The sequence below is a fragment of the Pseudonaja textilis genome, chromosome Z, assembly GCF_049901715.1.
Source record: "Pseudonaja textilis isolate UNSWEBS1 chromosome Z, rPseTex1.2, whole genome shotgun sequence".
NCBI lineage: Eukaryota > Metazoa > Chordata > Lepidosauria > Squamata > Elapidae > Pseudonaja > Pseudonaja textilis.
The window spans coordinates 132938479-132951501 of NC_142008.1; the positions used below are offsets into that span (position 1 = coordinate 132938479).

Consider the following 13023-nt stretch of genomic DNA (forward strand, 5'->3'; position numbering starts at 1 on the left):
GGGGTGGTGGTGGTGATGTCCGAACTTTAAAACCAGGTCATCAGTAGTTTTTGAGGAGGAGTCTATTATAACTTTGAACAGTTGCTAAACAACCACTTGTAAGTCGAGGACTACCTGTAAGTAGGCAAAGTGGTTGTAGTTCAGTACTTACTATTCCAGACAAAAGATAAAAGAGAAAGTCGGTAGAGGATGTTTAACAGTGAATTAATGGGAGTGACAATGGGAGGGAACAGCATCATCAGGTTGCTTAACACTTTTCTCAACCCCTGTGGTGGTCATTTTGTGAATGAACAAGCCCTCTATGAGAGCCCCTTTCTTCACACTGAACATGCAAATGGAGTCCAAATTGGTTGAGACAATACTGTTCAACAGCAATGTAACAATAGATGACTTAACCCAGGGTCCCCAACTCTTGGGCTGCGGCCCACTTCCAGGCCTGGAGGCATTCAGAACTGGGCTGCAGAAGTGATGGGTGCATGCATGCATCCCCACTTGCAGGAGCAGCAGTAAGCTGCTCACCACTTGTATAGAACCATCCTTTCAACCTCCCCAACCAGAAAATCTAGGGGAACTCTGATTTAACCCATGGCTCAACACTGGCAGGAAGCATTGTCATGTAATCAGATAAACTTGGAGTTTGCTATGGCTGAAGAGGACCCAGAATGGGCCTTGCCGGAATCTCTTCAAACCTGGAAGAAGGCTCATTTATGCTTCTTATGTTGGATAATATAATTCTAAATGAAATCAGAAGAAGAAAGATACTCATTTGTGACTGGATCAATCAACATCGTTCAGACAGTAGTTGAGGACTACTTGCACCTATATATGCTCTCGACATATACTCTTAATGTTCTTCGATCATTCCTCCCCGTAACGTGCCTCCCTCCACCAAGATGAGGTAGTGTAGCAGTATATTCTGTAGACATCCCCGGGATTGCATATTCTTTCGCACTGTTGTGTGCGTGCAAAATCAGAGATGGACACCATGTAAAATAAAGTTTCCCTTTTATTTTAAACTGGGCAAGTTCCAAATGCTTGTTAGTGTGGGGGTGGGGGTGGGGGGTTCTAATTAGGAACAAGGAGGCTGATAGGGAAGCAAGGGTAGCTCTGGGCCCCTAATGGATTCTCCTATTCTCTCAATTCTCTTGGTAGGACCCAGTGGTGTCCTCCATTTTTCCTGCACGCCCATGGTCAGAGCAGGGCGCATCCCTCTCTAGCTGGGTGGCTTTTGCTGTTTTGCCTCCATCGTCCATATACTCTTTCGATCCACCTCTCATGCCTGCACTCATGCAGTGCTTTTATTTATTTTTCCACAAAAACCACACACTTTTAAATAGATAAACGTCAATTTCTATTTTGAAATTAGCTCCGCTTCCAATTATTTTCTGTCATTCACCCTTTCCTAGGGCTCGCACTCGTTCTGTCTCTCAACCATGTCTCTCTTTATTTACCTTTCTTAATGTATTCATACTGCTCATCCCCACCACTGAAGGTTTCCCGGCCTAAGGAATATTCTCTCCCTCCCTCCCCTTTTCCTTTCCTTTCTTAGAGAAGGTAGGCTATTGAAGAGATTCAAGTGAAGGAGCAGGGGGCACCTGGTGAAAAAGGCTCACTTAAGTTGTATTCTAGCAAATGTTTGGGTCGGGGAGGGGTCTCTCTGTGTTAGTTGGGGGGTGGTGTGCATCTGGGTTGGGGTTTTCTGGACTGCATCTAGGACTGTAATCCGGTCTGGCAGGGGAGGACCACTTCTTCGCTAGCACCGACATAAGACGCTCGCATGCTGGGAGAATACTATGGAATGATAAAAAGAGAGGAGCGAGGAAGTTAATAACCAAGCAATATTAGAACAGCAGTTATTCTACCTTTTCAATCTGCCCCTTTCCAGGTGAGTTGGGAGCTGCAATTTTTAAATCTCCAACCAACATACTGGCTGAGTATTCTGGTAGTTATATTTGTAGAAACATTGAGAGGTGGGTATTTGGTTAAATCATGGGTCCCCTACCCCTGGGCTGCAACCCACTACTGGGCCGCAGACTGTTCAAAACTGGGCCAAGGGAGAAATGAGCAAGCGTGCACATGAACCTCCGTTTGCACAAACGGAGGACACTTGCACTCGTGCATGTTCCACTTGTGAGAACAGAGGATGCTCGTGCTCATGAGTGAAGCTCTGCTTGCATGAGTATCTTCTGTTTGTGTGAGTGGAACTTTGCGCACGAGCACGAGCATGTTCCGCTTGCACGTGAAGCTTGCACAAATGGAGCTGTGTGTGCCCCTGCCCCTCACATGCCCCGCCACATGCTGGGCCACCAAGCTGGAAAAGTTGGGGACCGCTGAGTCAAATAATTAAGTAGCTCTGGAACTGTGTATAGCTTCAGATCTTTTTGATGGCCCCAAGTTACCCCAAATTCTTCTCATCCAAAAATAAAGAGTTAAATAGATGTATGTTGCCTCAGGCTAAATACACCTATGTTAACTAAATTTACAAACCAGGCATGAAATTGTGAAAACTCTGCCCTGCTTCCTCTGGTGTCAGCAGCACCTGCAAACCCCCTCAGAACCACCTCCACCCTGCCCAAAGCAAAGAAAGCTCAGAAGACATACAACTTGTGCTGTAAAAAAAAAAAGGGTTGCCTTCCCCCACATTATAAAACTGATTCAACCCATTTTGACCAAAGGAATAAAAAAAGTAATTTTGCTACTAATTCTGTTATTTAAGTGATTGTCTAGTCATCCAGCTCATGTTTTCCAAAAGGCAGCTGGACTTTCTTGGTTTTTCTTTGAAAATGTTTTACTTCTTGTGCAAGAAGCACCTTCAGTTCCTGAAAGTTCTTCAGTGCTGAAGAAGCTTCTTGGATGAGAAGTGAGATGTCTTCAAAGGAAAAAAAACAAAACACCTTTGGGTCGGTTTAGGTGATTATTATTATTTTGAGAATCTTACACATCGGACATATATGCATCAGGTTTTCAACCCCCCACAATTCAGCATGGATCACAAAACCAAAGCCACTTGTTGTGTCTCTTCTCTGTCATAGCCTACAACTGATGATGGGCTGCATTTGGTTACCACGTATGGAGGAGTCCATGCTTCTGACTTACCGAAGGGGGTGGGGAATGACGGTCAATGAGAGAGATGCTCTCAAATTGAGGACTGCCACTGTACGAAGCGCTTTGACTCCTGCAAGGGACACCAAGAAAGATGCTGATAACAAATCCCTCCCTCCCCAAGCCAAGCTACCTAAGCTCTGGAAGGTCAGTCCATTACTTCATAAATACTAGAAATATTATTTTATTGGACATCAGCAACTTTCTGGAGGACCTCTACAAAAATGTCTATGTCAGGGGTCCACGACTCAGTGTCGGGCTGCAGTCCGTTCAGAACCAGGCTGCGGAAGTGATGAACGAGCACATGCATGAAGCTGCATTTGTGAAAAATGGTCTGTCCCGCCCCACCACCTCCATCGGCCCACCAAATCAGAAAGATTGGGGACCGCTGGTCTAAGTGACCATTGAAATGAAGGCCCTTGGTCTATTTAGATCGCATGAAAATAAACCATAGCCTGGATTATACAGTAAATCCTAGGTTCATCATGACATGTTTGGTCTTTTTTATTTGGAGGAGTAGATATATGCCCCATCTCACTATTGTCAACATATAGAATTTTTTCTATATGACATGAGAATTCCAAATAGAGATCATCTCCACTTTTAAAAAAATGTAAGAAGAAGATCAAGGATCTCAAGATTTGCATACTTATCTCTATTTGGAGAGTATATTTATATAGGGAGGGGCAATACCTGCTTCTCCAATATAAAAATAGAAGTTGCAGCCCAATAAGTTAATTAGGTAAACACAATTTATTTGACTATGCATTTTATCCGAATTGCACTCCAGAGAATGGGGCATGAAAAGCAGTGAAAAGGTTAAGGACTGAGGAGAAAAGAATAAAACAGTAGCAGTCAGTTTTGCTTAGTTTGGAAAGATAAGATAGTGTAGACCAGGGGTCTCCAACCTTGGCAGCTTTAAGACTTGTGGACTTCAACTCCCAGAGTTCCTCAGCCAGCAAAGCTCTGGCAGTTGAAGTCCACAAGTCTTAAAGTTGCCAAGGTTGGAAACCCCTGGAACTCCAATGTAGAAAATCTGGAGTAGGAAAAGGACGAGTCACTGGGAACACATTAGAGATAGTGAAGGGACTTGAGTGGTATTTCCAGAAGACCATTTTGATAAATGGATCATCTTAGGCTGGGCCAGGAATGGAAAGTGATACATAGGGCTGGCTCGCCATTATGGAAACAAGATGGAAAACATAATAAAAAAAATACAAGTGAAGAAAACAAAGGAATTAATGATTCCATCTCTATGGAAAACTGCTTTAGTGGGATCACTCCTGGTGATACCCTAATAAAAGACATCTAAAATGGTGTTTAATGGATAGGAGCAATATGGAACAGACTGCATCTGCAGGCAATAAAGCCTTCTTCATGAGGTGTTTATATCCTTTTTTTTTTGAGAGTGAGCAACAGAATTTCATTTTTAATATGTGCCAGTGTGCTCACAGTAAAAAAAAAATGACAATTAAAGTTATCTCATCTCTATCATCTCTCATCTCATCTCATCTTCTTATGTTTAAACAGATGCTGGAAGGTACAACAGATTCCTGTATGGGTCAGGGAGTCAGACAACATGATCTCCCAGACCCCTCAAAATCTGTATACTTTATGAAACTAAGAGTAAGAAGAATTAAATAAGCTGCTTAGATGTTTCTGAAGGAAATGGGGTGACAGTATAATGCAGTGTATGAAATAAACATTCCTTCTCCTACTCTGGTGATCCAGACAGTAGGAAATATAGATAGTCCTCAACTTACAACAGGTTGTTTAGTGACTGTTCGAAGTTACTTATGGCCACTGCAACATCCTCATGGTCATATAATCAAAATTCAGATGCCTGGCAATTGACTGATATTTATGATGGTTGCAGCATCCCGGGTTATGTGATCTCCTTTTGCGACCTTCTGGCATGCAAAATCAATGGGGAAGCCAGATTTGCTTAACAACCGTGTTAGTAACTTAACAACTGCAGTGATTCACCTAACAAGGGTGGCAAGAAAAGTCGTGAAATGGAGCAAAATTCACTTAACAAAAAAAAAAAAAAAAATTGGGGCTCAATTATGGTCGCAAATCAAGGACTATCTATCAGCTTTCCCAAATCTCCTATTATTCTCAATTCTTTAAACTTCAAAATGGCTAAACAATGTTGACCATCGCATCTGCCCTTCTCCTTGATTAGGGAGCCCAGATGAGGTGGTTTCAGACAACTAAAGCAGCACCGGGGAAGGAGAATGAATGAGATGAGGAAAATGCCAGGGAAGGAGGCAAGAAGGAGGGAGGAGGTGAGGGGAAAGGAGCTTGAAGAGGTAGAGGGAACAATCCATTCCTGATTTTGGGGGTGGGGGAGTCTGTCCTCCCTTCCCCCTCCCCCTCACGCGCTCGGATCTGGGCCACTGGGGGCCGCTCCATACCCCTCCCGCTTTGCAGGGGGTATTAAGACCAAGCACGTGGGGAGGGGGTTGGGAGGTGGGGGTTGGGGGTTACTCACATGTACTGTGAGATGGGGGCGTTGGAAATGGGGGGGGCTGAAAGGCGCAGGCTGCCCCGGCTGCCCCAGCTTGAACAGTGGCCAAAGGAGCTGGGCAGGCTGGGCCCAGCCCCCCCTGTGCGCACTGTTGGCGGTCTACATGCCTGGGGCGTGAAAGGGTCGTCATCCTCCATGTCGTCATAGTCCGAGTCCCTATGCAGGAATTCAGGGCGGGGGGAAAGGGGGGGGAAAGAAGCAAAGGAGTGAGTAACAAGGAAAGAGTCACCTAGTCTAATGATTGTGAAGAAAAACTACGGTCCTAGGGCATCTATCCAGAAAACAAGAGTTTGTGCCAAAACAAGCATCTAGGTTTTTCTTATTTTTCTTGCATTGGACTGCTGTCCCTTTAGGCCAGGGGTGGAGAACAATGGCCCGTTTTTATGACTTGTGGACTTCAACTCCCAGAATTCCTGACCCAACATGGCTATCTTAAGAATTCTGGGAGTTGAAGTCCACAAGTCCTAAAAGAGGCCATTGTTCCCTACCCCCACTTTAATGTGTAAATTCAGAACAGGAAAACAGGACAACCTGGCCCAATCTTCTGGCTCAATCTGATCTAGTTCACAGATTTTACATGTCAAATAAGACACACTCTAGTTTCATTTGGACTTCCGATCCCAGAATTTTCAACACACCCTTTTGTTTACAGACGTGAAGTGGGATAACCAAAGTTAACGAACAGTTAAAGTTTCATTCTGAAAGGGATCATCTTGCTGTGTATTTTCTATATCAGGGATGTGCAATATTTTTGGCCTATGTGTGGCCTACTGAGGATCATCCTCTTTTAACAACCCCATAATCACCTGTGGGGTAAAGTCTGGGTAATTGAATGGAGTGAGTGTTTACTGGTCAGATGTCCTTCCTGGTACCAATGCAGAGGGTTATTTTTCCCCCCAGCACATATATTCTCAGTGTGCCCAGAGAGAGAAATAGCTGCCTCTACCTGTGATCAAACTCACAGCCTCCTGATTGTGAGACAAGAGGTCCACCTCTAGGCCACCGTACTTGAGTGGCCTACTGAGGATGTATGCCAAAAAATAGGCAGGGTTTGGACAAAACCAAGATTTTACTGATATACCATTTAAAGTTGAATAACCTTTCACATTTAAGTTCTTTAATTTTAATTAAATACAACTAGTATGATTTAATTGCCTACTGGTAGTCCTCGACTTACAAGTGTTCATTTAGTGCAAGGGTCTTCAAACTTGGCAAGTTGAAGATTTGTGGACTTCAACTCCCAGAACTGCTGAACTAACATGACTGGAGGGGGAATTCTGGGAGTTGAAGTCCACCAGTCTTAAAGGAGTCAAGTTTGAAGACCCTTGATTTAGTGACTGTTCAAAGTTACAACTGCACTGAAAAAGTGAGGGTTTTCACACTTACAGCTGTTGCAGCACCCCCTTAGTCACGTGATCAAGATTCAGCTGCTTGGCAACTGCTTCATACTTATGACAGCTGCAATGTCCTGGAGTCGTGTGATCATCTTTTACCACTTTCTAACAAGCAAAGTCAATGGGAAATCCAGATTCACTGGACAACTATGTTACTAACTTAACAACTGCAATGATTCACTTAAAAACTGTGGCAAGGAAGGTGGTAAAATGGGGCAAACAAACATCTCACTTAGCAACATACATTTTGGGCTCAATTGTGGTGGTAAGTCAAGGACTACCTGTACTTCATAGTTCCTTCCTCTGGTTATATTAAAAGCTACAATGTGGTGGCTGATTTTGGAGAAGCCTGTGGCCCTGCCTTCAAGGCTTGGGCATTGATACAGATCCCGAGAACTGTGGTTATTCATATCTACAGCAACTACCATCAGTGTGTTTGAACAGGATACATTTCTTTTTGCCTGATCTGGTGCAGTTTCTGCCTGCCTAGAATGGAGGCTCACAATTCTCACACACTGGATATCAGCACTCACCTGTTCTGGAACCTCTTCCAAGCCCGGGGCAGACTACAGACTGCTGTGGTGAAGGAAAGGGCAGAGAGGAAGGAGAAGAGGAGGAGGAAAAGCAATCCCTCCATGCCATCATAGCACAGCCCTTTCAGGCCATCCACATAGTCCTAGGAGACACAGGAAATGACATAGAGGTAGTTCCAGATGGATGTTTAAAGTCTATTGGCAATGATTCCTGGTTTCTGGGTATCAGGATATCCAGATGGGACATTATACTTTTTAATCACTAATCCACATTTTCTCTCTCTTTTACAACCTTTTTTTAATGGGAATTATTCACTCCATCTGAAACACTAAGATGAGAATGACAGGTCTATAAAGTTACGATTATGCCATAGCTCTTTCATTTTCTAGATTTATTACAGCAATAGCAGTTAGATTTATATACCACTTCATAGTGCTTTACAGCCATCTCTAAGCGGTTTGTAGAGTCAGCATATTACCCCCAACAATCTGGGTCCTCATTTTACCCACCTCGGAAGGCTGGAAGGCTGAGTCAACTTTGACCCAGTGAGAATCGAACTGCTGGCAGTCGGCAGTCAACAGAATTAGCCTGCAGTATTACTTTCTAATCACTGCACCACCACAGCTCTTCATGGAAGAGGCTTTGATATCTGGACTGATGCTTATAATCTCTCCACTGTTCACACTCGCTGGTTGTGAGCCTGTGTACCGATGTTTCAAATCCTTGTGTATAAAACTGCTTATAAAATTACAGGATGCCATAAGTGTCATGTTGAGATTGTGCCATGTTGAGATTGCTCCATTTTGGTTTGGATGGAAAACAGCTCATATGAAAAGGAACCACACCCTTATGATGTAGAGAGGAAGTCATAGGACTCCCCCTATACATCATGGTCAGGATCTGGGGATCCATTGTTTTCTATCCTTGCCCATGACTGGGCATGCTGGGGTTGATGGAAATAGAAATCAAAAATATTTGGAGAGCAACAAGCTATAAATTCTTGTTATAGATCAGGGGTGTCAATCTCAAGGCTCAAGGGCCAGATCCAGCCTGTGGGGTGCTTAGATCTGGCCTGCGGGGGCAACCTGGAAACAGCAACGGACTGGCCCACAGTGCCTCTGCCAACAAAAATGGAGCTCAGGTGGGCCGTGTGTGGCTGCCCCGCACTCCGTTTTTGCTGGCAGAGGACTGCAGGAGGCCATTGTGGTCTTCATTTTCACTGGCAGACAACTATAAAAACAAACTAAAAACAAAACAAAAAGGAGAAATGTTTCCCCTTTTGCATTTGAGCATGCAAGAAGGGACAGGAAAGGAGAAAGGGAAAGAGGAAAGACAAAGACAAAGACAAAGAAGGGAAGATGGGAAGAGAGCAAGGAAGGAAAAACAAGGAAAGAGGGGATGGAAGAAGAAAGGAGAATAAAGAGGGAAGGAAAAAGAAGAAAAGGCAGGCAGGCAGGCAGGAGATTATAACGAGAATGAGGGAGGGTCTCAGGTACTTGGCCACCACAAGTACTCCTAGTACTTGGCCACCACAGGTGCCCCCGACACAAGAGACGTTGAACTGGCCATGTCCACCATTCCCATGCCTCTCCCAGCCATGCCCCCCGCCTGGCCCTCCAAGTTCAAACACAACCCTGATGCGGCCCTCAATGAAATCGAGTTTGACACCCCTTTCTGCAGATGATGATACCGTTACTATGCATGCATGCCCATTGTATCAAGATCTTAAAATGTACACAGAAATATTAAGAAATGTTATGCAGAATGGATGGAGCAATTAAATGACAAATAAGAGTAATTATGGGGTACCTTATGAAGTCCCCGGCAGTTGAGGAGAGCTACAAGATGATGGAAATTACTTTCTGTGATGTTCAAGGTACTCTGGATGGATACGATGTTCTTCTGTAATGAACGAACAGTGTGAATGAGGACACAGTTGCCCTAATTTGCAGCCTTCCCTTCCCCTCTGGCTAGCCTCCCATAACTTTTCCCTCTCCAAAAGAATCGTGCAATCCCACACCCCTTTCTCTCTGAACATTTCCCACTGACCTCAGCTGCTGGGAAGTGGGGGATGGCTTCCCTCTCCAATCCGTACAGCTGAGAATGTATGTTGGATAGTGCCCTCTGACACACCGTGAGTCTCTATAGTAGAGTTGGCAAGAAAGGAATGAGAGAAAAACACACCGTGTGCGTAGTCCTTGACTTGCAATCACAATTGCAACCAGAAAATTCATTGTTAGGTGGTGCAGCCATTAGCTAGGCATCTGGTGAGCCGGGCAGTCGATTTTAATATATCTATATCTATATCTATATCTATATCTATATCTATATCTATATCTATATCTATATCTATATCTATCTATATACACACACACATATATATATATATATATATATATATATATATATATATATATATATATACCCGCAAGAACCTCAGAAAATATATATGTATATGTATATGTATATATATATATATGTACATATACATACACATACACACACACACACACACACACACACACACACAAACATATATATATATAGCCTGATGATGGCAGATGAGATTCTGCCGGAACGTTGCTACAACTTTAAAAGCACAACTACAATGACGTGGGAAAATACCCAAACAAAGCTGAATGCCATACATGTAAGTACCCGCGAAAACTTAAGATAGATATAGATATAGATATAGATATAGATATAGATATAGATATAGATATAGATATAGATATATCCATGGCTGTAAAGTAAATCACCCCAATCATTAAACAAAGTGTCACATGATTGTGTTTTGTGATTCTGAGTTTGCTTATCAGAAGCTGGCTGCTAAGCTCTCAAATGGACGCCATGTGGCCCTGGAACGCTGCAGCTATCATAAATATGAGCTGGCTGCCAGGCACCTAGATCACACGTTAGAAAGTGCCAGGACTGTTCATAAGTCATTTTTGTAATTTTGAATGGCCAGAAAACAAATGGTTGTAAGTCATTTGAGGTTAGCCAACTTACAAATCCCCAATAGAAGGAACCCTCAAATTGGGATATTCCTCCCTCCAAAAGTAAGTTTAAATTCTATCATGTTTTGCATGAAACCAGGGGATTTCAAACACAAGGCCATTTGCAAATCAACAAATGAAAATAATAAAAGCAAAAGTTTAACTTTTTTTTTTTTTTTTGTCTGCTGTTAGAGGAGAGCTGAGCTAGCCATCAAAATGATTTACGGATATGACTATTGTGCAATTTTACAACATGCTTGGATTTAGTTTTGGATTTAGTCTGAGAATTCAATACACCTTCCTAAAACTTCTGCAACATCCACACAAGTCACATATTATTTGAATAGAAAAGAGGGAATACTTACCTGTTGAAAAGGGTTGAAAATATCTTGGCTGCAGGTTAAATAGTATTGTAGGATTTCTACAGGGTCAAAGGAAAAGAAAAAAGGGCATCAAGATACTGGGTCCATCTAGACATTGGGCCTTTTAAATGCCTTCTTTGATCTCCTGAGTTTGTTTATCTAACATCTGTATATGTTCAGATGAGGTAGAGAAAGAAATATGCGCACACGCGTGCACGCACACCCTCAAGCAGCAAGAAAAACAGAGACCAGTAACCAAAATAAATTGTATTAAATAGCTACATCCTGGAAACTGTTGGAAAGAATTGGAATTGCACCTTTTCCCTGGGCCATGTGTGGGTTGAGCATTCTGGAAATTGCAACCCTGATGCATATTTATGAATTTCTACCCCTGCACCCTAAAATAAATTCTAAGCTCAAGGGTATCCAACTTTGGCAAATTTAAGACTTGTGGATTTCAATCTCCAGAATTCCCCAGCCAACATGGAAAGACTGGAAACCTCTGCTCTAGCTGTTTGATACCTTCATGACAGGCCAATATTTCAGCAGGCAGAACAAGTCACCTTGCTCTAGGACATTAGATGTGCATCATTTAAATGTGATGGTTTATTTTTAATAGCCAAGATGGTGAGGCTCATTCATTCGTATCTGTTTTTATTTTTATAAACAACTCAAGGCAGCAAACATATCTAATACTTCTTCCTCCTCCTATTTTCCCCACAACAACAACCCTGTGAGTTAGTTGGGCTGAGCAAGAGTGACTGGCCCAAAGTCACCCAGCCAGCTTTCCTGCCTGAGGATTACAACTCACCAGTTCCTGGTTTCTAGCCTGGAACCTAAAACAATAGACCAAACCAGGACCATAGTGTAAAGTTACTCCTTTGCTTCTTCATTATGTTCAAGGCCGGTGTGTTACCCACATTGACTGCTAAACTTGGAAAATTACTCTTTTTATTAAAGCTGCTCTGTTTTAAGTTGCCTTTTGAAGCTAGGAAATTTGAAAACAGCTGCCTTTTTAAAAAATGAAATAGCTGCCTCTTTTGAGTACACAAGGATACACACACACACACACACACACACACACACACACACAATATCAGACTTTTACTTCCTCCTAAAAAGCTCCCAAAGATGCTTTGTTTGCAAACAGAATTTTTTTAAAAAAAATCAAATTGCAGATTTTAATTGCTTAAACAAACTCAGCACAGATTTGCCAAGGACCTATAGTCCAGCTAACAGGTCAACGGAATTTTAATTTAAAATTAGTTTTTTAAAATTTAAAATCTTGCCAATGGTCGGGGGAAGGGGGATTTAATTTTTCTGGAGCTAAAACACAATGGTTGCTAGAGTTTGCACACTGCATTCTTGTTAGGAAGGTATTGTGCTACAGTGCAGCTTTGCAGCCTGGGAATTGTATTATCCCTGAATGCAAATCCAACATCTTTATTCCTTAAGGAGCAACAGATCCTGTCCTACCTGGACTAAGTCCAGTCCTGGCTTGGGTTGTGTTCATCACGTAGCCATCCGGCTCAAAGCAGAAATCACTCAGTCCCTAGAGGGGGCAAAAACAAAAGTTTTGGGGTTTTTTTTACCGCAGTGCATTTGGTTGCTGTCAATGTGCATAAATATTGACAAAGGTGGACTGGAGAAGGTCGAAGCTGGAGAACAATAGTGGGTCAGGCTCAATTTGATCAATATCCGAGACGACTAAGTAAAACTGTGGGAGAACTTCTACTTTTAAGGCATGGGTGAACCCGAAGATTATTGCTAAAAGATCGATAGCTATATGGGAAGACAGAAAAATACAGGTAGTGAAGGACTCAGGTTGGAATTAAGAAAGTTTGGTAAAGGAATTGCTGACACAGAAAGTTGCAGTTGTGATGAAAGTAACACACGGTGGGACATTACTGCCTAGCAACAAGAAAGTTACAAGTTAGAAGGACACGCTAGAAGGATGCTAGCTAAGGCACGTAGATATTTAAACTTAGGTAACCTCTAGCTTATTATATTACACATAGTCCTCAACTTACGACCACAATTGAGTCCAAAATGTATGCTGCTAACAAAGAAATTTGTTATGTGAGTTTTGCCCCATTTTATGAATT

The 13023-nt window shown here is 42.6% G+C and overlaps 1 protein-coding gene across 6 annotated transcripts in view; it reads right to left on the reverse strand.

Annotated features, from left to right (window-relative positions):
- Window positions 1–988: 988 nt before the first annotated feature.
- The window catches only part of TTYH1 (tweety family member 1), a 90726-nt gene continuing 78691 nt past the window's right edge, over window positions 989–13023 (reverse strand). For 3 of the 6 annotated variants that reach the window (XM_026712035.2, XM_087917959.1, XM_087917960.1), the window contains exons 7-14: window positions 12395–12470; window positions 10922–10977; window positions 9610–9702; window positions 9370–9462; window positions 7560–7702; window positions 5597–5788; window positions 3097–3175; window positions 989–1791 (exon numbers count right to left, since the gene is read on the reverse strand). In XM_026712035.2, the coding sequence (XP_026567820.1) occupies window positions 1711–1791; window positions 3097–3175; window positions 5597–5788; window positions 7560–7702; window positions 9370–9462; window positions 9610–9702; window positions 10922–10977; window positions 12395–12470 (813 nt within the window). In that variant the 3' untranslated portion in view covers window positions 989–1710. The remainder of the gene's footprint in view (window positions 1792–3096; window positions 3176–5596; window positions 5789–7559; window positions 7703–9369; window positions 9463–9609; window positions 9703–10921; window positions 10978–12394; window positions 12471–13023) is intronic. The other 3 variants (XM_026712036.2, XM_087917961.1, XM_026712037.2) reach the window with 2 other exon arrangements.